Source organism: Oryctolagus cuniculus, chromosome X, assembly GCF_051225735.1.
Source record: "Oryctolagus cuniculus isolate XC-2025 breed Fujian yellow rabbit chromosome X, ASM5122573v1, whole genome shotgun sequence".
In the NCBI taxonomy this organism is placed as follows: domain Eukaryota; kingdom Metazoa; phylum Chordata; class Mammalia; order Lagomorpha; family Leporidae; genus Oryctolagus; species Oryctolagus cuniculus.
In genome coordinates, this window is record NC_142888.1 from 74,044,761 (window position 1) to 74,072,662 (window position 27,902).

The window sequence follows — 27,902 nt, forward strand, 5'->3', positions numbered from 1 at the left end:
AAGAGCTGAAACTTTAAATGTATATAGAGTAACTAAAACAGAATATTTACCAGACAAGTTAACTAGATGGCATCCATTGAGAAGAATCCAGAAGCATTTTTCAGAATAAAATGAATATGACTTTACAGATAAATAGCATGACTATACATACAAAAGATAAAAATGACATGTGACACAGGCTATGTACTAGTAATCAAACTCATACTTTTGAAAAAGCAAATTGCAAGAGCAGAAGAAAGACCAAGTACTTAGCGCAGAGTCCTGCCACTGAGCAAGGTCAGCATCTACAAACATCTATAAGAAGAACAATAATTATTATTAAGTTCTTAAGAACTGTAATACTCGTGGTTTTATCCATGATGTAAAAAATATGCAGCCAGAGGCTTGTCACTGATTAGCACTGTATGTATGTGTGTGTGTGTGTGTGTGTGTGTATACTGAAGTTGTAGAGTGGAAGACTGGTTATTAATGCATCTCTCTCCCTTGTCTCCTCTCTCTCCCCTATATTAACTTTGTTTTAGCTGAGGTGGTATTCAAACACTTGGTTTTTCAGCTCCTTTTAACCCTTTGTATCTTTCTGGTCTCTTTTTTGGGGGAGCTCTTATTTTAAAACAAATTGCTAAAAAAATTTATGCACCACAAAGTGGCCCATTTAAAAAATGGACAACTTATAACATAAATTATAATTATATATTTTACATTTGTATAATTTTACAATATTCACCTAATTGTGAATCACAACTATGATGAAATATTTGATAACATTTTCATTGCCTTATAAATAGACCTCATAAACATTGTAATTTTTTTTTTAAGGTTTATTTATTTGAAAGTGTTACAGAGAGAGGTCTTCCATCCAGTGGCTCACTCCCCAGATAGCCGCAATGGCTGGAGGTGGGCCAGCCAGAGGCCAGAGCCAGGGGCTTCTTCAGGGTCTCCCACATGGGTGGCAGGGGCCCAATTACTGAGACCATCTTCCACTGCTTTCCCAGGTGCATCAGCAGGGAGCTGTATCAGAAGTGGAGCAGTCGAGATTTGAACCAGTGCCCATATAGGACACCAGTGTTCCAGGCGGCGGCTTAACCTACTCTACCATAACAATAGCCTGTTAATATAATATTTGACTTTGAATTTAATTCATATATTCCTAGAACTTAGATTTTATATTTGCTGTATTAGTATATTTTAAAGATTTTTTTTATTTTCTTTATTACTATACTTTAGAATTTACTATTAATTTATAGTCTGATTTATTTTTAATTAGCTATTAACTTAATATTTATATCTGTTATTATAAAAATAGTTAAAGCAGGTTAATATTTACTAAAAAGAAAAAAAACAGAATGGAAAATGGATATTAGAATGACTGTGATGACAGGAATCCAGGTACGTTTATGTTTTTCATTAATTTTGTAATGCTTTTCATTCTTGCATATATTTTTCAGCAAAAATATTGCGAAAAGGAGGGAAGGGGGGTTGTTTAACTAAATGTGGTATTTGAGAATAAGATAATCTGATTTTACTTCCAGAAGCTATGCAGTTCATGAAAGTATTGCAGTTGTATTCCATCATATGGTGTAAAGAGGAACTGGTAACACCGATAATACAGTTCTACCTCAAGGAGAAAAACATCACCTGAAAGAACATGACACTACACCATATCAGAGAGTGATGCTGTGAAGATAATGATGACATTCTCTATCCTTTGGCAAATACTTCCTGTATTTTTGCTTGTGATTTTCTAAATCTTGGGTCAAATAAAAGCTAATGTGTTAAATATGAATGCTGGTTGTTTCCTTCTGGTTATATTGGTATTTAATGAGTTGTAATATCTGTATACTTCTAAGATTATCGCCTTATTTTAGAAAATTTGTTTTTCAATTATTTTAAATAAGCAAACTTGCACATACAACTGATACAAATCTATTTTAAGGTTTATTTTTAAAGTTTTTTTTTTTAAGGCAGAGTTACAGAGACAGAGGGAGGAACAGAAAGAGAGATCTCCCATCTGCTGGTTGATTACCCAAATGACTCAAATGACAAGGGGTCTGCCAGGCTGAAGCCAGGAGCCCAGAAGTCCATCAGAGTCTCCTATGAGGGTGGCAAGACCCAAGTACTTGGGCCATCTTCTACTGCCTTCCCAGGCACATCATCAGGGATATGAAAGGAAAGCAGAGCAGCTGGAACTCGAACTGGCACTCCGATATGGCAGTTTAATCCACTATACCCCTAATGCCAGCTGCAGGGCTCATTTTTAAAAAATATTTCTTTGGGCCAGTGCAGTGGTACAGCAGGTTAAAGCCGTGGTCTGTAGCACAAGTATCCCATATTGGTGCCAGTATATGCCCCAGCTGCTCCATGATCCAGCTCCCTGCTAACTTACCTAGGAAAGCAGTAGAAGGTGGCCCAAGTGCTTGGGCCCCCGCACCCACATGGGAGACCTGGAAGAAGCTCCTGGCTCCTGGCTTCAGCCTGGCCTAGCTCCCGTCATTGTAGCCATTTGGGGAGTGAACCAGTGGATGGAAGATTCTTTCTTTCTTTCTCTCTCTCTCTCATATAAATAAGTAAATCTTAAAAAAAAAATTTATTTGAAAGTTAGGGAGAGAGGGTGAGACACAGATCTTGTATCCACTGGTTTACTTTGCAAATGCCCACAACAGCCAGGGGCCCAGAATGCCATATGGGTCTCCCATGTTAGTGGCAGGGATCCAAGCACTTCGGTTATCATCCTCTGGCTTCCCAGGTACATTATCAGAAAGCTGGATTAAAAGTGAAGCAGCTGGGAACCCAAACCAAGACTCCAGTAGGGGATGTTAGTGTCCCAAGCAGAGGCTTAACCCCACAATGCCCACCCTTTTAAGGTTCATTTTAAGGAAGAGTGTATGGTCAGTATTCAAAGATCTATTTTGAAGGTACATGTTTTATACTTACAGAAAATGGTCAAATACATGCACAAACCTGTGAACTTAGAGTCTATGGCCAGTAGAGTCCATACTCAATATGCTGGAAACTCACCTTCAGATATCATTTTTACTATATACAGGTAGCACATCAAGAGACTTCTGATTTCATACTGATCCAGCCGGTTATACTGGGAGACACTACTCCTTGTAGAACTCTGTCGTGTCTGTAATACAAGGACCCAATGTTTGTGAACTAGTATTACAATTGTCTTTAGCCTCTAACTTAGTAGCTTTTTATCATTAGTCTTATTTAGGGAAGTTCTAAATGTAAATAAAAATTTTATATCACATCTGGAAGGTAAATAGGCTGAACCTTTGTTGTTAGTATATTTAGTAAAACCAATGGGAATTACAGTGGTATCTTCATAAAGACCATAATACTGTGGGTTTCATTATCATAAGCATTATGTTTCTTCAGTAAAATATAACAGTAACTTTTGTATGGAAAAGGACTTTAGGGCAAGTGAAAGGGTAAAAAACACTTTAAACCCTTTAATTAGAATAGCTCCTTAAAGTTTATTAAAATCTAATCTCCAAATTATAGATTAAAAAGTCTAAAATGGGTTATTGGTATTACAATAAAATAATTATACTAAGAAGGACCTTTAACTTTACAACATAGTGATGTTCCTATTATTTAATACCTTTTGTTAAAATGTAAGAAATTAAGTTATAAGTTATAAGATCGGACTTATTTGGGGATTTGTATGAATAGTATTAGCTAATCACCTAAAGTATTTATCTTTGTTAAGAACCAATACTTTTTTTTTTTGATAGGCAGAGTGGACAGTGAGAGAGACAGAGAGAAAGGTCTTCCTTTGCTGTTGGTTCACCCTCCAATGGCCGCCGCGGCCAGCGCGCTGCGGCTGGCCCACCACGCTGATCCGATGGCAGGAGCCAGGTGCTTCTCCTGGTCTCCCATGGGTTGCAGGGCCCAAGCACTTGGGCCATCCTCCACTGCACTCCCTGGCCACAGCAGAGAGCTGGCCTGGAGAAAGGGCAATCGGGAAAGAATCCGGTGCCCCGACCGGGACTAGAACCTGGTGTGCCGGCGCTGCAAGGCGGAGGATTAGCCTAGTGAGCCGCAGCGCCAGCCAAGAACCAATACTTTCAATGGAGATAAATTAGGGATACACATTTAACCTCTCTAATCTTTATTTGCCTTACCTATTACAGTGTCATAAATTGTGTGAAATAGGAACTTTTGGGGATAAATTATTCACTCAAAGGCTCAAGGAAGTATATATAGTAGTTTGCAAGCACTTCCCAGCTAGCAGCATCAGCTAATTTGTATACAAATTTGCAGGCCCTATTCTAGACTTACTGAATCTCACTCATGGGGATTCGGCCCAATAATCTATTTTTATTAAGCCCTCCAGGTGACCGTGATGTATCCTAAGAGTGATATGATACAGGATCAAAAATGCTGGAATTAGAAAATCTGGGTTCAAGCGCAGTCCTGCCATAGCAGGAAGTTCCGAGTTACAATCTCAGCTTTAATTTGCTAATCAAGATTTGGAAGTTATTATTTTTATGGGTCCTTCCCTAATTTTATATGATTCTATGATTTTACAGAGTGACATGACCACACACTGATCTAAAATGAGATTTCTGCCTCAAGGCAGACACATCTCAAACTTTAATGTTACTCTTGAAACCACTTCATGGGAGAGTATTCTGATTAAGTGATGCTGGGATGCTAAGATCATCAATTTGAGGACCTTTATTTTTCTCTCCCAAGTTAATGTCATTATAAAAGAAAGGTTAAATCACTCCTGCCAGTATGTGCTTCATTTTCAATGACAAGGCACACTAGATATTTATGAGACAGACACACACATACAGAGGGCTCCTATCTGTTGGTTTACTCCTCAGATGCCTAGGACGGTGGAGAGGTTGAAGCTAGGAGCTGGGAACTCAACCCAGGTCTCCTATATGAGTGGTGAAAACACAACTACTTGAGCCATCAACTGCTGCCTCCCAGGGTCTGCATTAGCAAGAAGCTGGAGTCAAGAGCCAGAGCAGAGATTCAAACACAGGTACTTCCACAAGGGATATGGGTGTTTTAACCAATGTCTTAACTAAGTACTAGGTCACATATCCTAGTACTTCATTTACTTTTCATTTTATATAAAAGGTATATAGAGAGACAAATGGAGAGAGATCGTCCATCTGCTGGTCTACTACCCAAATGCCTTCAACAGTCACAGCTGGACCAAGCTAAAACCAGGAGCTTGAAATTCAATCTGGGTCTCCCACATAGGTGGCAGGGACCCAAATACCAGAGCCATCATGTGTTGCTACACAGGGTGCACATTAGCAGTAAGCTGGATCTGAAGCAGATAGTTGGGACTTCAACCAGGAACTCCGATGTGGGATGTGGGCTGCCCAAGCAGCAACTTAGCCACTGAGCCAAAAGCCCCCATTGGATATTTTAAACTTGAGCCTTCCCTCTCTAGAATGGGTTACAGTGTAGCAGGGTTAAAGAAGAGTCAGAATTAGAACTATTGAAGATAAATGCCTTATTCTCTAAAAATAGTTTGGGATATCCAAATAGTAGCTGCCAGGATAGAATGGGATTGTTAATATATGCAAGAGTTCTGGAATGCTTTTTATAGCTCTAAGATGGATTATAGGAGAGTAGGTGTATGCAAAAAGAAAGATTTTTTTTTCCTCATGTATATGAAAAGAAAGACTTGTGGCCTAACACATCACTATGGTTATCCTATGTATTTAGTATCTTACATTTTCACCAGTGTTGCCCTGATCTGGAAATCCTGTTGCTCCTTCTGGGATGAGGGAACCTTTGGAATCTTCCCTCTTAATTCCATGTCCATTTGGAAAAGACCCAAAAGCTGGGGGGAAAAGCCAAGTTATTGTTAGAAACAAGGGGAACATTCAAAAACCATTTTACGAAAAGTAAGTACCGAATTGACTTAAGATATGTGGGTACTTCAAAAAGGTGTGGAAAATGGAACTTAAAGATAAGTTTTGGTGCAAAATATTTTTTATTCATGCATGATTTTTTTCATAATATGTATTTCCCATGAACATGTTGAAGACCCCTTAAATTGGAGGGAATAGATCTTGGTCATATAAAATGTAAGGTTAATATCAAAATACCATAAGATACCAAGCAAAGGTTAAGCCAATTTTTTTTTTACCTCTCAAAACACATTATAATACATACAACTACAACAAATTCCTTGAAACTCATAAAACAAAGCCACATGATATAAGAAAACTTGGGCCCAGAAAAGGGAAGTGTGTGGCCCCAAATTGGTGACAGGTAAAAGGACTGGAAACCAACAGTGTTCTCATTATCCTTTATTTTCTCAGCATATCACGTTAGGTCTTTATTTAAAAAGAAATAAAAATCACCAGACTTTTAAGCAAGCTTAGACAAAAAAAAAAATCAGCAAAGTAATGTGGCTGCAATTGTAAAATCTGAACTAAGCTTTAGTAGACATCATGCTATGTATAGTTTTTTAATACAAAATATTTAATAAATACTAAAAACTATAGGGCATATTTCTAAATACTCATAAAATGTATGATCTTTAAAGGGCTTAATTACCAGTGTCTTTTTCAGTACTCAGACTCCCTCTATTTGTAGGTGAAGTGAAGCCACATGGAAACTCATCCCTGGATGCCTGTAACAAACAGAATATGATATCTGGGTCATTTCAACAAAATGTGTACTAGAATAGGAAATGCAAATTAACAGAATAAGACAGCACCCTGATTTTAAACGAAGCTCATTGTGAAAGTCTAAATCAATTACCAGTACTTGGAATTTAGGTGACTTTCTTGGGGCTGGTGCTGTGGCATAGTAGGTAAAGCAGCTACCTGCAGTGCTGGCATCCTATATGGGCACTGGTTCAAGTCCCAGCTGCTCTACTTCCGGTCCAGCTCTTTGCTGTGGCCTGGGAAAGCAGTAGAAGATGGCCCAAGTCCTTGGGCTCCTGCACTCACATGGGAGACCTGGGGGAAGCTCCTGGCTTCGTATCAGCCCAGCTCTGGCTGTTGTGGCCATTTGGGGAGTGAACCAGCGGATGGAAGACCTCTCTCTCTCTCTGCCTATGCCTCTCTGTAACTCTTTCAAGTAAATAAATCTTCTTTTTTAAATGCAATTTAGGTGATTTTCAAAAAATATATGGCTACTAGCATAATGTTGTAAACATGACCTCTGGCCCAATGACATATCTCTAAATGGCTTTAACTGTTGCCATTATCAACAGGATTCAGTTTTTTTTTGGAATCGGGAAATTCTAGAAGTAGTGGGTATGACCGAAAGCCCTAGGTGTACTTGAGCTACAAAGGAAAGAACAGATTAGTGAAGTATTTCCAAATATCATTGTTAAATGAATATGGAGTGAGCTTAAGTATGGGCTACTCTGTGTTGGTTAAGAAAAACCATCCTGACATGCAGGTAGATGATGTAGTATTCACATTCAGCTAACTGACAAGATCAGGAGCCCCAGGAAAGCTTAAAAGCAGCTTCCTCAGGGCTCCAGGACAGGCTTGACAAATTTTCAGGGGCACTGGATAGGGGGAACTTCCAGAGGAAGCTATAAAGGACATAATTTAACCTGTGACCCAACAAAATGCCATGGCTGTTCAAGGTGCAAGGATGGCCTTGGGCTGTACAAAATATGGCTGGGGGGCAGGGGACCCAGGGCTAGAGGAAACAGGTGTTTAGCCTATCTGTTAAGTTGCTCATATCCCATATTGGAGTGCCTGGGTTGGATAACTACCTTAAGCTCCTGACTCTAGTCTTGCCAATGCAAACCCTGGGAGCAGGGGTAATAGCTCAAGTGATTGGGTCCCTGCCACCCATGTGAGAAACTTGGATTGAGTTCCTGGCTCCCGACTTTGGGCTGGCTTGAGCTGGGCTGCTGTGGGCATGTGGAGAGTGAACCAGCAGATGGAAGCTCTTTATTTGTGTGCTTCTCTACCTCTAAAATAAAAAAAAATTATATGTATACACATACATACATACACACACACACACATATATCCTAAGGAGAGAAAAAGGAAGCACAGATGAACTGTGATAAGCTAAATGGGACTCACCAAGTAGTACTGAAAGGAGATCACCAAGTGAGGGGAGTAATATAGGGACACAGCTGAATCCCCAGTGCCTAGCATTTTGGAGGTAAAGAATCTTCTGTTCAATTTCCAAGTTGAATAAGTATGTAAAGGAATATTAATAACAACAGCTCTTAAGAACAACAAGTAAAGGAATTCCTGGTGTTCTCTTGGACCTTGGTATTCAAAGTGTAGTCCTTGGACCAACGGCAGCCAAAAACTTGTTAGAAACACAAAACGCTTAAGCCCTGACTTAAGATTTACTGAATTAGAATCTGTGTTTCAACAAATTCCTAAAGACAGGGGCCAGCATTTGGCATAGCAGTTTAAGCTGACACGCGGGATGCCCCCATCCCACCCATACTGCAGTGCCTGGGTTGGAATCCCAGCTCAACTCTGCATTCCAGCTTCCTGATAATGTCTACCCTGGGAAGCAGCAGATGATGGCTCAAGTGGTTTGTTCCCTGCCATCCTCATGGAAGACCCAGATTGAGTTCCAGGCCCCTGGTTTCTGCCTGGCCCAGCCCTGTATGTTGTGGGCACTTGGGAAATGAGTCAGCAGATGGGAACTATCTCCTTGCCTTCCAAATAATTAGCTAAATATTTTTAAAATTCCCCTTGGTGATTGATAGGTTCATTAGTATGAGAAACACTGCTCAAGGAGAAATGGCATAAATTTTAAAATGGAGTAAAACATGAAATTTTAAGTTTGAGACCATACGACATTTGACCCCAATTCCAAATGACTACTTACAGAATTAGGTATGGCTGCACAGGAATATAAGGTGTCTCGACCTGCTAATCGCTGTATATTTTCCAAGAGCAGTCCAACAAATGGAAGGTACAATTGTGCTATTTTGGCTTGCTGGTTCTGAAAAATAATTCGCAAAAGTTTAATAGGTATATAGTATACATATATTACAGATAAACAGAGTTGGCTCCCTATAGCAGTTTGAAGACCAAGAGTGGACTACTATCCAGAAGAAATTCATGAAGCACAAGTTCACTTATACTTAACTCAAAGCTAATTTCCACAAAACTTTGTTGGCATTTAGATTTTTACATGATACAGAGTCAAATCTCATCCCTCAACATAACTAGTTAAAATAAGTAAATTAAAAAAATATTTATTTACTTGAAAGTCAGAGTTACACACAAAGAGTAGGAGAGGCAGAGAGAAAGAGAGGTCTTGCATCCGCCTGTTTACTCCCCAGCTGGCTGGAATGGCCGGAGTTGGGCCAATCCGAAGCCAGGAGCCAGGAGCCTCCTCTGAGTCTCCCACGTGGGTGCAGGGGCCCAAGGACTTGGGCCATCCTCTGCTGCTTTCCCAGGCCATAGCAGAGAGCTGGATTGGAAGCGGAGCAGCTGGGAATCAAACCTGTGCCCATATGGGATGCTGGCACTGCCCACTATGCCACTGTGCCAGCCCCATAAATATTTCTTAATAAGTAAAATATTTCTTAATAGCAATTGACCTATAAAGCAGAAAGTATTAGTTCTTTTAGCTCCAATGAGAACTGAGCTTCATGAGACCAGGGACCATGTCTGTCTAGTTCACTGCTTCATCCCCAGTACCTGGACACATAGATGGTCAATATACATTTAGCTGAATGAATGAATACATTGAAGAAGTTGAAAAAAAAAAACCAACAGTGAATGACTGTACTCATTTGAGAATAAATGGACTTTTTTCAATTAAAGCTGCAATTAGAATAACATGATCTTGGGAGATTGATACATTTGTGAATATGTAAATACAGTGGACCCCTAGCACTGTTAAAGTGCTACCTGTTACATACATTATTGCTTTCCTCAGCTACAGGCATTCCTCCTCAGATACCTATGTCTACTCAAATCAGAGGAATGGTTCTAGTCCTATTTCAAGACTTGGCCTCTAAGGTGAAACAGAGAATATAGCTGAATAGTATCTCACTGTTGTTTTAATTTGCATTTATTCTGAGGCCAGGCATTTTTTCATATGTTAATTGGCCATCTGCACTCCTTTTGTGAATTTCAGGAACTCCTTCTTAATGTTTGGTAGGAAGTTAGAAATTAGCCTGGGGAGGGGGGGGCGGGGGGACTGAGGCAAACAAGTTTCTCCCAGAGAGGAATATTAACAGCCTCAAAGCGCATCTAGGAAGCAGCCCAGAATTTTACAATACAAAGTGCTGCCCATACCCCAGCCTCCCCACCCTCCATGAAAGGGCCCCAGGAGAATCCTCTCTGCTCAACCCCAAAAGGTTACCCAGCCTTTTAACACTGAGAAATAAAACCTTCACAGCCTTCCCCTAATGCACGCACCCAAGGGAAGTTGCTCTGCTAGGCAGCCAGGAGGGCTCCCCAGTCTGATAGCACTGAGCAGTGAAACCTCCGGAGGCATTTTAAATAATTCACACTTCTTGTCCAGAAGAAGGGGGAGGAAGGGAAGGAGAAATGGCACGAAGAACTGGACCAATTCTCTTAAAAACCCCAATCTGAATGTAAACTAGGCACTCTTGCCTTGTGTCTGGAGAGATGCCCATCTGTTCTGACGGATGCCCTACCCCATTCAACCTTGCTTACCACTGCTCTCTGTCTCACCTCTGAATTCTTTCTTGGGCGAACACAAGAACCAATGCCACCCATCTCCGCTAACATTAACAGATTTGTTTCTACCATAGTACACATTAATGGCCGTCTCCATCACCAGGAGATTCTGATTCAGTAGGTCCAGGCTGCCCTGGCTGCTGCTGATGTGCACTGCATACAGGTTTAAGAAGCACTAACCTCGTCTAACTCACTGCCCAGGGCTGGAATGGACCTTCCATACACCCCTGACAAATACCTACTTCTTAAACCTTCTTAGAAACTCTGGCCTTTTTGTGGGTTCTATTAGGAAGGCCCAAGAGTTGAAATATATTCTTATAACATAGTTCAACCACCTTGGTATAATTTTGTTCTTCAGAGCTAGAAAGGGTAAATCGGCTTCTACTTTCACATGGCAACCCCCTTTTTAAATATATATATATATATTTTATTGTTTTTTACTGATTTTGGTCAGCTGTCTTGCCATTCTCTTGTATTTCTTTGAGTATTTTTTAAGATTAATTTTATTTATTTGAAAGACAGAGAAAGCCTTTTTTTTTTCTAATTTACTTGAAAGGCAGAATTACAGAGAGGCAGAGGCAGAGAGACAGAAGTCTTCCATCCGCTGATTCACTCAACTGGCTGCAATGGCCAGAGTTGGGCCAATCCGAAGCCAGGAGCCAGGAGCTTGTTCCAGGTCTCCCACGTGGGTGCAGGGGCCCAAGGACTTAGGCCATCTTCCACTGCTTTCCCAGGCCATAGCAGAGAACTAGATTGGAAGTGGAACAGTTGGGTCTTGAACTGGTGCCCATATGGGATGTATGCCACAGTGCATGGCAACCCCTTTCAGAGATGGTGAACCATTGTTCTGCCATGGGCCATTTGGATATTTATGATATCATTCATGGGCCTTATAAAATTATCAATTTTAAAATGAGCCTGCTAGGGGCCAGCACATGAGACTGCTCCAAGAAGTTTGTGAAAATCCGTAACAGGTAGCCAGTGATGTATCTGGAATTTCCTTAGAGGTCAGATTTAGGACTGGTCATATGGAAGGGGGAGAGGTGACCAGGAAGTCCAGTCTTAAACCAGGATTTTCATAGGAAACATTCTGTCCATAAGAAACATTCATTTTTTTTAAAGATTTATTTGACAGAGTTAGAGAGAGAGAGAGAGAGAGAGAGAGAGAGAGGTCTTCCACTTGCTGGTTCACTCCCCAAATGACAACAGCCAAAGCTGAGCTGATCCAAAGCCAGGAGCCAGGAGCTTCCCCTGGGTCTCCCACGTACATGCAGGGGCCCAAGGACCTGGGCCATAGCAGAGAGCTGGACTGGAAATGGAGCAGCCGGGACTCGAATCCACGCCCGTATGGGATGCTGGCACTGTAGGCCGCGTCTTTAACCCACTGCACCACAGTGCCAGCCCCAAGGAAACGTTCTTTTTAAAAACTTAGCTATTTATTTGGGGTCACTTTGGGGGACTGAGTGGAAATTAAAGTTTAAAGTTCTCTCTCAACTCTTACTTTGGCATCATCATTAGTGGGGAACATATTTTACTTAAATGTATTTGACAAATGACCTGTTACCCAGGTCACCTGTGAACTCTTTGCACCAAAGGCAGAAAGGACATTTTAATATCCTCATTCAATACAACAGAATTGAAGTTTTGGTTAACCAGGTCCGTGAAGCAAACTAAGTTCTTCTAGAAAGAAACCCATATTTATTTAATGCCTGTATGAAGCTTCTGAACAAAGAGGAAAAGGCTTTAGAAGTTACTGGAAGGGTGATGGAGCTTGGCATTTCATCTTTCCCATAGTTTAAAATCTCAAACAGGTATAGTGTTTAGCATATTTACAGGTACCAATAGCTCTGTGTGTGTGTGTGTGTTGTGTGTTTATATACTGCTTTCAGAATTTAAAAAGTTAAAAATGTTCAAATTTGTGATATAAAATATTAAAATTCCACTTCTGTGTAAGCCATCAATGAAATCACATTTTTATTCATTTTCATCTGTAGAGACAGTAGAGAAAAATACATCTTCCTGCTTCATTGAGGGGTAGTGCATTTTGTACTTTTCCCATGAATCAATTAAAATCTCAGCTAAAGACATTTTCCTCCACATCACATAAGATCCCTTCCTCTGTTACTGAGCAGTTAACCAGGGCTTAGTAACACCTGGCATTTCTTTAAGTTTGACTAAGCTTGGTTGGACTGAATGACTTTTAAGATATCTTTCTAATTTGGACATATTATACCAGGAAACTTGTGTTAAGTCGATATCAACATTCCAAAAAAAGCAAATAGCACAGAGCAAACTACATTAAGTGGGGCTGTGGTACTATAGTTACAATGTAGCAAACCATGCAAACAGCAGGAAGCAAATTACAGTTTAAAGCTAAGGAGTTCATATCAACTCTAGGATAGAAATACACAAAGAAAACTAGTAAGACTTGTGATTTTAAAAAATCATTGTAATCAAAGTATGAAAAGATGTCACTGGCAGGCATTTTCTACTTATAAATAAGCTGGAATACCATGGAAGAAAGAACAAAATCCACCTCTGATCATTTTCAAAATGATCACAATAATAAATGAAATCATAATTTTCTTATATTTGAATGTACAAGCAAAGGGGAAATTTTATAATTCAGAAACAATATGAGTGTTTTTGAGCCATCTGATACCAGGGAACTAAGTCAGGCTATTCGAAATCCATAGGATTTAACGTCAAAAGACTTGCATAGGAGGGTACTTCAAAAAGTATGTGGAAAATAGAACAAAACCAGTAAAGTGATTTTGGTGCAGAAAACTTGAAATGCATGCATAATTTTGTCATCATACACATTTCCCATGAAAATTTTGAAGACCCCTCATATATATGGATTTCAAAAAAAATTTACAACAAAACAAATTTATCTTTTAATTCCATTTTTCATGAAGTTTTTTTTTAAAGTCCACTCATTTGTTAGAAGTGCGAATAAACAGCAAGCAACTACAGCTATGGCCTACACCACGCAGACAATGTGTAATATATGTAGGGTTTACAGCCTCACCAACAGCTAATGATAGTAACATTACCACATCACCATTTCAGTGAGAAGAAAATGTTCATATTACATATTTATATATGATATACTTAACATGCCTTATTGATTTAATAATCAATAATATATTTCACATATGTAACAGAATATGCATGGTTACAACCCTATAAGAATGTTTTAAAAATTCATAATCAGTTTATGTAATATATCCTGAAGCAGTTACACTGTTCTTTAAATACTATTTAAAAAATAAAATTAAAAATTATTTAAGAAACCAGTATTTTTCTTCAACAGCAGCATTTTTTGAAACCTAATGATTAGAAATGCAAACAAAATCTTATTCATAAAAATAAGTTCTCATCAATGCTCATGTGCTCCTTCCTACAAACTTTATCCCAATGAAAAATCTTAGTAGAAATTCACTAGTCATGCGGACATCCTTACCTTGTGCTGGTATCTAGTGTCAAATGCATGTTTTATCAACAGATTCTTTATGACAGAGATAGCTGTATATCTGATCTCATAATTGTCTTGAAGAGCAATGGAGGTTTCCCTCAGAAGTAGGCCAACCAAGAAGTGATGCTTGCAATACTCATCTGATAAACTGTATTCAAGATTTGAATCTGCAGTACAATGAAATTGAAAGCCCATTTAAAAAATATTCAAAAATTAGTATACAATTAAAATACTGTATTTATTGTTTAAGAATCTGTAATCATGCTAGCTAGAACTATGTTTATTATTAAAGAATCTGAATAATTTTTTATCATATAGAATAAGCATGCAAAATTTTATAAAAGCCCTCCTAATTAGGGCTAGATGATAGTTTTAATGATAATTTCAGGCAGCAAGTAAGTCCCCAGATTCTTTCTGCTCCATCCAACCCCCCGCCCTGGATTCTTTTAAACTCTTAGAAGTCTTAGGATAGAACATAGAATGAAATAATTCTATATTTGGTAGTGTCTTAACCCGTTTCTTTATATCTGAAGAGATTTCATTACAACTACTCATTTGAATAACTCTGTTCAACAGTTCTTTATCTACTTATCCATTTATACTTGAAAATAGGAAGAGAAACTAGAAACAACTGAACTGTTCTAACAGTATTGACTATTTCAGTAAGCATCACATAATGGCCTGAATGTATATGTGAGATACAAGAATAAAACCAGGCTCATCTCTCTCCAATCCATCACCACACAAATACAAATCTTTTATTTCATAAAATCACCACCAAATTATGCCTTCGCTCCCTTTTATACTCTCAGTCTATTTGAAATCCCAGATGTTAATATCCTGGTTGGGCTTTGCCTTGCTTGTAACTACTCAGAGGGGATGGTGATCAGGTTTAGTAATTTCTACAGTATATTTCTACTCTCTCTATCCTCTTCCCTACCATGTGATTTTGTTTGGCCACAAAGCTGAGGGACATAGTTTGTAATTTCTTCTTTGGCCTCTTTAGCATGTAATATAATTCTATGTATCCAGTTAGGATTTAGTAAATGCTGGGAGTAGTCTAATTGAATTCTCAATTCTGATGATCTGCTCACCCCTTCTTCTTCCTGACTTCCTCATAGCTATGAATAAATATTGGAGGAAGTAGGTGAGCCACACATGCTCAGAATATAATTAAGCAATGGCTGAACAGGGCTGCTATGGTTTTTAAGTATTTTTCTCCATTTCTACTGCTTGTGATTCCATCACTAAAACCATCATTCAGTAGATGCTCTCCTAGAAACCAAGGCAGTTGATTTTCTTCCTACACTGGTCATGCTGTTTTGAATTCCACTCAGTCTGTACACATATGGGTCAGTTATGGCCAAGCAAGGTGGCCTTATCAGGGCAGATTTTGCAAGTGGGAATGAATTTTGTTATTTCAGTGATTTGACTAAATCCAATCAGGCAGTTTCAGCCACACCTTCAAATCTTTGGCTGAGCAGTCCTTAAATAGGGTCAGAGAGAAGAAAGCATGACTGAAGGATACCACGCCTTCTAGAACAGATACGCTCAGCCCCACCCCAGCCCCCATGCCAGCTTGCAGCAGGAACCTGTTTGCAAGTTGATTCATCTAGCAATATTCAAGTTTACTTCCAAAGTAAACACACTGCCTCCTGGATTTGCTGGGTACTTTAACGAAAGCCTCATTTAGGCAAGAGAAGATTTGAAAAGCAAACAAAGCCCCCATCCATCTTAGCCATTCATCAAATCAACTGTGCTTAGAGACAGCAAGCTACTTTAGAGTGAACCGAGTTAAACCTACCTACTGAAGTCAAACGGTCCACCGCAAATGAAAAAAAATCTAATTAATATATAAAAAGAAAGGGGACAAATAAAAAACATAGTAACATAAGAATAGTGCTACACAACAAAGCATTCAATAAAAATAGCAATGGAGATAATGAAGGCATTTCATAAAGTTAGTACATACATATTCCTATTTTAATCTGCCTTTATTATTTTCCTGATGCTTTCAGCAGAAGTGCAGTTACATTTTTTCTTAATTTCGTCTCATGTAATATTTCAACCACTGCTGCATAGAGCAATTTTATTAGTATCAATATCTGCGTTTAAGCAGCCATTTATGTAACACACCCAATTTCATCATGCTATGAAGACAACCCTTGATACCATGAAGGAAATGGCATTAATGGACGTAGCGTCACATAGTTAACAATTCTGAGGTCAACTTCAAGATGACTAGTTTAACTAGACAGCATTACACTACACTAGCACTAGCAAAAACAAAGGGAAAGGGGCATTCCAATTGATGGAAAGTGCCAATACATACCTTGAACTCTCTGCAGTTTAGGTTTCGCAAATGCCATTGGCAAGTTCAGAGGAATGTAATGTTCATGATTGCAAATTGTTTGCAGAAAATCAAACTTGTATTCTGCCAGAACCTAAACAGAAAGAAATTATACACCAATTCTGTAGTTAGCAAGGATTTACTATTTTAGTAACTTAATCTGTGGCATCAATTTTCACAACAGAAGTGTCTAGTAGTCCAAGTGTATACCTTGAGATAGGACTTGTATCAGCAAGAGTTAACACAACAGGCCTGAGACTACCGTCCTCACAAAGGCATGCTTCCCAGGTTGCTCTTTGGCTGGCATTCTGGGAAGTTGGATTTTGACATGTTCCCTACGCAATAAGTTTGTGCATTTGGTGCCAGCCTGCTTAGATTACTGTACAAACAATATGATTTATGGTGAACACCTGTTTTGCTTTCCTTTCTGAGAGTTTAGAATTTTGACGGGGCTCCAATATTCATACATGACCAGCCCCCAATAAAAGCCTCAATGTTGAGTGTCCAACAAGCTTCCTTGAATAGAAATGTCATGCTCATGTTGCTGCACGTTAAGGGCTGAAGGGCAAGTGTGCTCTGTGTGAACCTTCACAGGAGGGTGAAAGCTACTGCATAGGCACTGCTTTAGACCCTGCGTGGATGTCTTTTGTCCTGTGTGAGCCCGCCGAGTAGTCTCACCATGTCACTCAGAATCTCAAGTCACGAGGATGACTGCATGTTGAGTCCTGCTATTCCCTCCTTTGAAGTCAAGCTATACTCAAAGTAGCTAAATGAAAACAGCAGTTCCAAATCCTCCAGAAGAGAATAAATGTCACCCTTGGTCTCATGCATTCATGTCTGACCTCCACTACAATTATGTCTTTATAACTTACCTTAGGATCTTTGGGGCTGAATCCAGATATGTAGTCATTTATAAGATTGAAAACAAATCCTCTATCCATTAGTGTCAAACAGCGCTACAGAGGCCAAAAGAAAAGGAACAGTTAGGTACATGATTGTAAAGGTCTGTCAAGTATATGTTTTGAAAATTTTTAAAATTTGTTCCATACTAGGGGGTGACATTTTTAATTTTATAGATAATACAATAAGAGCTTTCAGAATTTCAGATGACTTTAAAGAAAAAGATAAAGGGCAAGTGACTTATTGGAATTGGAACTCAAGGGCCTCAGCTCTACAATTTTCAAAACAAGATACACATACCTGTGATTTATTAGGCTACATTGTTTCATTCTGGTTAAACCTTAAAGCCTAGAGTAGGGTGTTCAGTTAGCTACTGAAAGCGGGATTTCCCCATGTACACAATTCAGACCAAAAGAGAAGGTTGTGTTGCGGTCAGTGTGAAGTCTTGGCCTATTAAAACATTCTGCCTCTGTATCAGCCTTAATAACTGTTCATATTTGTCTGCATCATTCTCCTAGCTAAGGCTCTCGCCACCTTGGAACTGGACAACTTCAGTGGGCTGACTCACCAGTCTTGATGCCTCTCATCTCTCCATCCATTTAACTCTTCCAGATTAACATCTAAATCCTATCCCAATTATGTCAGCTTCCTGTCCCAAACCTTGCAATACTTCCCTATAGCCTATAATACAATTTCAAACTCCTTAGCTTGACATTCAAGGACACTCATGATCTTGTACCAACCTACTTTTCCAGAATTACCTTCCAGTGGAGCCCGCTGGTTTATTATCTCCTCAACAAGCACCTCTGGGTCCCTACTCAAGCCAGGCCCAGCAATTCTATTGCTACTTCTTGCTAATCCTGCCCCATTCTTTAAGGTTCTTAAGAAGTCCCATCTTCCTCAACCACCTTCGCCCACAAGTCTCTTTAAATACATTATTTTACACTAGTGTCTATTTCATTGATTTTCCTGTGTTCTCACCTACATAAAACAATAAGAACAGTCTCAGAGCTGGAAGTGTGGCATAGCAGGTAAAGCTGCCACCTACAGTCCCAGCATCTCATATGGGCACCAATTCAAGTCCTGGCTGCTCCACTTCCGATCCAGCTCTCTGCTATGGCCTGGGAAAGCAGCAGAAGAAAGCCCAAGTGCTTGGGCCCCTGTACCTACATGTGGGAGACCCGGAGGAAGCTCCTGGCTCCTGGCTTCAGATCAGCACAGCTCTGACCATTGCAGCCATTTGGCGAGTGAACCAGAGGATGGAAGACCTCTGTGTGTGTGTGTGTGTGTGTGTGTGTGTAACTCTGACTTTCAAATAAACAAATAAATCTATTTTTTAAAAAATATACTTTTCTTTGTATTCTCCATAGCACCTAGAATATTCCTGTGAAACAAAAAACCCAATTCTTGATTAGCCAGCTTTTATGCTTCTCCTCCCTTTTCCTCGGCAACTGTCCATGGTCATATCCTCATCACCTTTCACTGGGATTACTAAGCTAGGTTGATTCTCATTTATTCATTTGGTCAACAAACATTTGAAGAATCCACTGTATTTGAGACAATGCATTAGGTTCTATAAAAATACAAAGTTGAATAACACATGTTCTTACTCGTGACAAATGGTAAAGACAGAACACATAATTAGAATACTACACACATAGTAAGATGTGCCATAGAAATCTGTGAAGGATGGGGAACAACAGAAGGGAGATCAACACTGCATGGGAAGGTTAGGGAAGAGCTGAGCCCGACTTGGTCTTCAAGTCACTTCGACATGGTGGAAACAGACAGGAGAGGAGATAGAGCTCACTGAGCTCTAAGATTTTTCTCATGATTTCTGCCAGCACTGCACTGTAACTCTACCCCCTTACATGGCAATCCAGTATGCCGACTTTCCCAGGCTGCATTTTTATATCATCTGATACCAGGAAAGAGGAGATGCCACGATGAACACGTGAAAGTTATGCTCCACCTGGAGGTACCATGAAACTCCTAGAAAGCCCCACGTACACTAAACCCCACCCAGACTCTGCATCCTATCTGTATATTCATTAGGGCACTACCCTTTACCCCATAAGTGGGTCTGTTATATGTGGGAATACTCCTTTTTGCCTTTGGCTTCTGGCCCTTGCTGTGAGTCTTTATCTGGCCTCCTCCCATGCTCCCTGCTAATAGGTAACTGTCTGGCTCACTCATGGCAGGTATCTCTGTGTGGAGCTGTCCACACTCACATATAAATTTATGTTCACTCTCTCACTTTTAAATAAATCCTGCTCTCACTTGTGTACTGTATTCATGCCTCTCCTTTCTGAATTCTTATCTCTGTGGGGGCAAGAACTTGGAATATAATTATGATTCATATTCCCAGAACAACTTCTTCCATTGTACCAGCAATACTGTTATTCTTAAAAATCACTTGTTCAGAGCCAGCATGGTGGCGTAGTGGGTAAAGCCGTTGCCTGTAGTGCCGGCATCCCATATGGACGCTGGTTCGAGTCCCAGCTGCTCCACTTCCAATCCAGCTCTCTGCTATGGACTGGGAAAACAGTAGAAGATGGCCCAAGTCCTTGGGCCCCTGCACCCGCGTGGGAGACCAGAAGAAGCTCCTGGCTCCTGGCTTCAGATTGGCCCCGCTCCGGCTGTTGCAGCCATCTGGGAAGTGAACCAGGGGACAGAAGAACTCTCTCTGCCTCTGCCTGAATGTAACTCTGCCTTTCAAATAAATAAATAAATCTTTAAAAAACATCACTCATCCCTAAAGAATTTCTGAAAATGCTTATCTCATCTTTGCTCAGTGGCCTTCAACCTGCAACACTCTCAGCACTGGTCTTGAGGAACTTGTCTCTGTTCAGACTGCCGGGTCATAATCCCTCCCTCTCTTGTTTTCCTACAGTATTGTGTTTGGATTTGTTATTACCATTATCACTTTTATCGTGTACATATACTTCAACTGACTACAGACATACTTCTCACATCTTTGAATCCTCAAAAAGAAGACAAGCAACCATCTATAGATATGAATACTGTTCAAGGGGCCAGTGCTGTGGCATAGCAGGCAAAGCTGCCACTTGTCACTTCCCATGTGGGTATCAGTTCAGGTCCTGGATACCTCACTTCCAATAGAGCTCCAAGTTCATGTGCCTGAAAATGCAGTGGAGGATTGCCCAAGTGCTTGTGGCCCTGCCACCCATGTGGGAGATGGGGTGGAGTTCCTGGCTCCAGCCTTGGCTGTTCTGGCCATTTGGGGAGTGAACCAGAAGATGGAAGATTCTCTCTCTCTCTCTCTCTCTAGCTCTGTCGCTCCCTCTCTAATTCTGCCTTTTAAATACATAAAATAAATCTTTTTAAAAAATATTTAAAGTCTGGGGCCGGCATTGTGGTAGAGTAGGTTAAGCTACTACCTGCAGCACTGGCATCCCATATGGGCACCTGTTCAAGTCCCAGCTGCTCCACTTCCGACCCAGCTTCCTGCTAATATACCTGGGAAAGCAGTGGAAGATGGCCCAAATGCTTGAACCTCTGCATCCATGTGGGAGACCTGGATGAAGCTCCTGGCTCCTGATCAGCCCATTTCCAGTCGTGTGGACATTTAGGGAGTGAACCAGCAAATGAAATGTCTCTCTCTCTCTCTCTCTCTCTCTCTCTCTCCCACTCCCTCTCCCTCTCCCTAACTCTGCCTTTCAAATACATAATTAAATTCTCAAAAAAAATTTAAGTCCATTGGAGAAACTAGGACTTTATATTTCAGAGATCTCATCCTTAGTTTACTTTTTAAAAGAGTAGATGTTTAAAAGGGTGGATGTTTGCTTTTGAATACACAAAAATGGCTTATGTCATAATTTAAGAACTTTATTTTGAATTCTGGCAAAGGGAAGTCTAATGTTAGAAAATGATACCCTGGAGATCTGAATTATGAATTTTTAACAAAAGACAAAAGTATGTTAGACACTAAAACTGCTTGGAGTAATGACCAGAAGGTTCTTAGTATATGTTTGATACATTTTGAAAGGCTAAAAAGCAAATAAAAACTAAGTGAAATACTAACTCACACCTGTCTTCTGCAACAAATCAAGTACTGTTACTTTATAGAATAGCTGCATTCTGGCAATGCCCCTCACAGACTGACAATAATGGAACACAACAATGATAAATGTTTATCTTTCATACATATAGAGATTTCTGGTATTTTTTTTTAAATTTTTTTTGACAGGCAGAGTGGACAGTGAGAGAGAGAGAGAGAGAGAGAGAGAGAGAGAGAAAAGTCTTCCTTTTTGCCATTGGTTCACCCTCCAATGGCCGCTGCGGCCGGCGCACTGCGGCCGGCGCACGGAGCTGACCAGATGGCAGGAGCCTCACTCGCCAACACTAATAATTCGTATGTATATGTATTCACATACATACATACTGTGGTTTCATCACCAAATGGGTAGCTATAAGTTCAAAGGATGAAAACTCTAAAGCCAGGGCCGGCATTGTGGTGCAGTGGGTTAAGCCATGGTCTGCGACACCAGCATCCCATATGGATTTGAGTCCACTTCTGATCCAGCTCAGTGCTAATGTTCCTGGTAAAGCAGTGGAGGATGGCCCAACATGGGAAACCCAAGTGGGAGACCTGGAAGAAGCTCCTGGCTCCTGGTTTTGGCCATTTGGGGAGCGAACCAGCAGATGGAAGATCTTTCTATCTGTCTCTGTCTCTCTGTAACTCTGACTCTCAAATAAATAAATCTTTAAAAGAAAATCCAAAAGCCAGCATGGGCCAGACAAGTGATTTAAATGTATAAACAGGATTGGGGTACAATAAGGAATGGTGGAAACTGTAGCAACCTAGGGAGTATCTGCCCCATCTAAAAGCATCCAGATTACAGTATGTTTAAAAACAACCTGTGAAAGAAGCCAACCCTATCTTCTAGCTAAGCCACGTATGTGGGATCTCTTATTTAATTAACTAGTCATTTTTAGCAAGAGAAAAAAAATCAATCTTGGATGAACTGATCAATTAATTCTGCAAAGTGGACGATTTTTATGTTTGGCTTTCAAGACTGTAGCAGGGAAGAGTTCCTTACCATGTTCTAGCTGCCTGTAACTCACCTTCAGAAAGCTAGCCAAACTATAATTCACATTTCTGGACTCATCTGGGATTTCCGCATAGCGAATGGTCACGTGGGGGATTATTGCAAGCAGCAATGAATGTAAGACATGATGAAACGCCTCCGGGAACCTTTGGCCTCTAGGAAGCTTAAAGCAAATCAGCAGAGAACAAAAGTCAGAGTTCCCAAAGGTCCAAAGCAATTGTCATTTTTATTTTCAAACATATTCTCTACGTAAAACGTTTCTACACTGAAATATAATCTTCCTCCCAACTGAAAAATGACATCACTATTTCAATATGTACCTTACTGGAGATCATACAAGAACTAGCTGGACCCCTGATAAGCTAAATGAAATTATCAGCAAGAATGAGTCATTCTGACCCAACTGTTTAATACCATGTTCCCAATATACAGACGCATCTCAGTTTTTCATTCCATTTTTATTCTGGCACACAGAATAGTCATGTGTCTCAATTTCAGTAAACCCCTTCTATGATTCATTCTTAAAAACAAAAAGCAGCTGAACATTGACAACCTTTAGCTTTACAACTCGTATAAGAAAATCTCTTTGTATCTTGAAAACAAAAATACAACTAAATACATATACCACATTCCAGGAACACATGTATGACATAAAGTGGGTTTAACTTTGTAACCCTTCTAAGAGGAGGGCTATGTGCTACTTGCTCACCTTCCAAATCAATCTTTTCAACACAATCTTTTCAACCACAAGACAAAGGCAAAGTTTCAAAAGTAATGAGTTTATAGGCAAATAACTATAGGAAAGACTATGGAGAAAATGGAGAGACGTCTGCAGATTAGACTAGAGAAAGTATGAACAGTGAGCCCTCAGATTTATACAATGTATCCATTATTTCTGTAAGCAACATTGAAAACATGAAGGGCTAAGAGTCCTTGAATAGAAAAGGGGATTTGTACATCCTGGCTGTGAGTACAAGTAGCTTCCTTTGTCTATGTAAAATAGTATTCTTATAAATATACACAACTATTAAGTGTCAGTTAAAAATAAAACAAAAAATATTCTCAAGCCTACTTACCTTAATTTTATTCTCCTCCAACAAGTATGTAGCCATTGATTTTGCAATTATTTCAAAGAAAAACCATGAGTACTAAAATAAATAGATAGATAGATAGATAAATAAATAAATAAATAAAGCCTTGATCAGTTACCCAAATCTCTGAAGCCTTGCAAAATCTGCCAAGTCAATATGGATTTTGTCTCTGAACTTGGCTAACATTTTCCAGTGCTACCAAGTCACTATCAAAATCCCACAGGATAACCTTCAAATTGTTTCAGCAAAAAGATACTATCAGACCTCAGGGTTGACCGCTGATGTACAAAGGGAAGATGCGAATGGAATGTTCTCCTCCATGGAGAGAGGTATTTTTTTTTTTAATCTTTGACATTTGTTTCAAACTGCCCACATGTAGTTATAAAAGCAAGATATCTTTTAGTTTGCAATGTTACTATTTTGAAACTCTCTACAGACCACAATGAGTGTTCTTACTCCCTATGCTCAGAGCAGGTGTCAACCTTGTCCTTGCAGCCTAAATGGCCTAGGTGCTTGCCTGCCCCACATGATCTGAAAGGGAGAGAGAATCCTCAGGTCGATTCATCCCCAGATATCCCAAATTCTACCAATGGAAGAATAAAATAATGGCAATAATAAGGGCTACCATTTATGGAGTGGGTCAGAAAACTATACAGTAGATGCTTTACTTACATTTTAGAAATGAGGAGTTGGAGACTCAGAGATGCCAAAAATCTGGCCTATGTCACAGAACTGTTCTGTGGTGGATACAGGGTTCTAACTAAGACCCATCTAATGGAAAATTCTATTATGCATGTGATTGAGGGCCGGAGGTGAGTAGAGAGGGCAAAGGAGGTTCTGAGGAGAACATGAGGAAAAGGACGCATGCTTGAATTGCTAGGACGCCTAGACCTGACATGAGAAGGCATGAGAGAAGTGTGTCTAGGGCTGCTTTTGTTGCTGGTTGTGTCCTGTGCCCTTACCTTTAGCAGTTTGTTTATTGCTAAAAAATCTGCAGACTGTTTCAGTATTGCTATCATGGTAGTAGCCAGGGTTTCATGTATCAGCTGGGACTGAGGAGCACTTGGTTTTTCAGGCCGGAAACTATACTACAAAGAAAATGAACTGTAAGATGAAATTGTCACATAAAACAAATCGCTCAGAAAGCAAGCTTACTCCACAAACCTTTATGAAGGATCTTAAATAACTATCCAAGCCTTCTTCATGGCACTTTGATACAATATGTAGGAGGACCCTGAAATGAGATTCACAGAACTTAGCATGTCTTGTGACAATCAATGACCATAGTTTAATTGTTAAATAAAATCATTGTTCTAACCCTAAAAAATACCTGACATTGCCTGGACAATTAAAAATGAGATGACTGCATAAGATATAATGGTAATTATATAGATTTCAGCACTTACCATGTTTAGGGACTTGGAAAATATATTTCCTGGTTAAATATGCATCTAAAGTATGGTCATAGCTACAATGTAGTATAAGACCTCAAGGAAGGTAAATACTGAAATCTCCCTCTAGTGATAATAAAAGCAAGAGAATAGAGGTTCCATGAAAAGCATGTTAACAGATGGCAGGGGAAAGAGCGAGTGGAAGGAAGAGACAGGGCAGGTACAGTGTCAGCTAAAATTGGAGATAATTAACATAAACTTCATAGGAAGTTTTGAAGTTAAGAGACTAGGAATGGTTTTCAAACTTTAGGATGCATCAGTATCACCAGCTCCAAAGGTTCTCATTTTGTAGGTCTGAGGTGAAGTCCATCATTAGGATTTTTAATAAGCTCCCAGGTGATATCGATGCTGGTGATCTGGGAAGCACATTTTGAGACTCACTGGACAAGAGTAATGCATCTTGAATTTTCAGCCAGAGTTTCCCCCAAAGCACACAAGAGCAAACGATATGCAGGTGTGCACAGGCTGAAGCATGGTGTAAAGGTCAGGGCAACAGCAGAGGTGGCAAAGCCAGAAACAACCAGCACTGAGCTCAAAATATTTTGGGAGTCTCCTGTTTCAACTTCAAATTTCAGGTGTATTTCTGCATTCTATTATGTAATATATCTTATTTTTTAATATAAAAATAACACTCTCTATTCTTTCCAGTAAAAAGTGATGGCTTAGGGCCATATTCTGCCCAATATGGGAGCTACTAGTCACATGTGACTATATGATTTGGTTAAAATTAAGCATAATTTAAAAATCAGTTACTCAACCAAATTAGCCAAATTCCATGGGGCTAGCAGCTACTATATTGGACAATGCAAGTATAGAACATTTATATCATTAAAGAAAGTTTAATAGGAAATTGTATATGTATCTTCTGAATTATATAAAGCAAATATTAATGAACAGGAATGGAGAAATAGATAGTAATATAAAACAGCAAGAGACTTCAATATCCCACTCTCAATAATGGATATATCAATATATCACTCAGAAAATAAATAAGGAAATATTAAACTTGAACTACACTTAGACAAAATGGACCTAATAAGCGCATACACAATATTCCATGCAGAATATAGCTGAATGCAGAAATACACCTGAAATTTGAAGTTGAAACAGGAGACTTCCAAAATATTTTGAGCTCAGTGCTGGTTGTTTCTGGCTTTGCCACCTCTGCTGTTGCCCTGACCTTTACACCATGCTTCAGCCTGTGCACACTTGCATATAGTTTGCTCTTGTGTGCTTTGGGGGAAACTCTGGTTGAAAACTTCCAATAGTGAAAGAATATATATTTTTCTCATGTACACATGGAATATTCTCCAGCATAAACCGTGTGTTAGGCCACAAGTCTTAAAAAATTTAAGAAGAGTAAAATCATATCAAACACGGTTTCCAACCACAATGGTGTGAAAATAGAAATCAATAACAAGAGGAACTGTGGAAGATTTAAAAATACGTGGAAATTAAACAACATGCTCATGACCAACTTATAGGCCAAAAAAGGCATCAATAGGGAACTTTTAGAATATCTTGAGACAAACGACAATGGACACAATATATCATATTGATGGCATGCAGCAAAAGCAGAGGAAGTTTTTAGCAGTGAACATGCCCCTTAAAAGAGAGGAAAACATCTTTAATACATAACTTTTTTTGGATTGTAACATCAGAACTCACATGGTACAGTTGATAGGAACATCGTCTTCATGGGTCATGTTTGTGAGTACTCGGAAGAGTTGCATAAGAATTACAGGAAGAAACTGTATCATGACTTGAATCTCCATGGCATGCAAACACTAAAAATAAGTCATGATTAGTTATGAAAATGCACAGAAATATAAGTTACACATGTGAAACAAAAAAATTTTGAATATATAATATATTATATAAATGTGAGCTTCATGAGACAGGAAACTTTGTTTTGAGACTTAATTCATCCCTCTGTTTTGGTACTCAGATGTTGTTAGTTTATCTAATATTAAATACTTCACTGAAGATAACAAAGTATAATTAGTATAAATAGTATACTAGATATAAATAGGTCTTGGAAAAAAGATAACTGACTCTTGGTAAATCCATATTCAACTATGGGTGGAGGAGAGGCCAGTGTTGTAGTACAGTGGGTTAAGCCACTACTTGGGACACTGGCATCCCATATCAGAGTCCCGGTTTGAGTTTTAGCTGCTCTGCTTCTGATCCAGCTCCCTGTTAATGCACATGAGAAAGCAGTGGAATACGGCCCAAGTGCTTGAGACCCTGCTACCCACGTGGAAGACTTAGATGAGTTCTTGGCTCCTGGCTTTGGCCTGGCCCAGACCTGGCTGTTCCGGCCATTTGGGGAATGAGCGAGTGAACCAGCAAATGGAAGATTGATCTCTCTCTCTCCTCTCTCTCTCTGTCTCTCTCTCTTTCTCTCCCCTCCATCACTCTGACTTCCAAATAAATAAAAATAAATCTTAAGAACTTTCTTTACAAAAACTATTCAACTGTTGGGGTGGGAGAAGTACATGGGTTTGAGATGTGCCTGCTAACTCTCAGTACTCCGTTTTACAGGGGAATGTGGGCCATTGGCTAACCTGATGAGAAGTTCAGTGGACTTCAATAAAGAGCACTTCTTTAAAAAAAAAACTTATCTGAAAGGTAGAGTAACAGAGAAGAAAGGAGGAAGGAGGGTGGGTTGGAGGCAGGGAGACAGTGAGAGATCTTCTATTCTCCAGGTCACTCCTCAAATGGTCACAACAGCCAGGGCTGGGCCAGACCAAAGCCAGGAGCCCGCAGCTCCAGCTGGGTCTCCCACATGGGTAGCAGGGGCTTAAGCACTTGGGCTATCCTCCGCTGCTTTCCCAGATGCATTAGCAGAGAGCTGGATTGGCAGTGGAGCAGCCAGAACTGGAACTGGTGCTCGAATATAGGATGCTAGCATTGCAAG

At 39.7% G+C, this 27,902-nt stretch overlaps 1 protein-coding gene across 7 annotated transcripts in view; it reads right to left on the reverse strand.

Moving 5' to 3' along the window:
* DOCK11 (dedicator of cytokinesis 11) overlaps positions 1-27,902 on the reverse strand; it is a 209,900-nt gene that overhangs the window by 57,600 nt on the left and 124,398 nt on the right. For 4 of the 7 annotated variants that reach the window (XM_089323798.1, XM_051827332.3, XM_008272922.5 and 1 more), the window contains 13 exons: positions 26,651-26,769; positions 24,696-24,765; positions 24,494-24,619; positions 23,517-23,588; positions 22,457-22,603; positions 17,341-17,424; positions 16,451-16,562; positions 15,923-15,961; positions 14,107-14,285; positions 8,809-8,925; positions 6,541-6,616; positions 5,709-5,818; positions 3,016-3,127 (listed from right to left, as the gene is read on the reverse strand). In XM_089323798.1, the coding sequence (XP_089179924.1) occupies positions 3,016-3,127; positions 5,709-5,818; positions 6,541-6,616; positions 8,809-8,925; positions 14,107-14,285; positions 15,923-15,961; positions 16,451-16,562; positions 17,341-17,424; positions 22,457-22,603; positions 23,517-23,588; positions 24,494-24,619; positions 24,696-24,765; positions 26,651-26,769 (1,363 nt within the window). The remainder of the gene's footprint in view (positions 1-3,015; positions 3,128-5,708; positions 5,819-6,540; positions 6,617-8,808; positions 8,926-14,106; positions 14,286-15,922; positions 15,962-16,450; positions 16,563-17,340; positions 17,425-22,456; positions 22,604-23,516; positions 23,589-24,493; positions 24,620-24,695; positions 24,766-26,650; positions 26,770-27,902) is intronic. The other 3 variants (XM_089323799.1, XM_089323800.1, XM_002720256.6) reach the window with 1 other exon arrangement.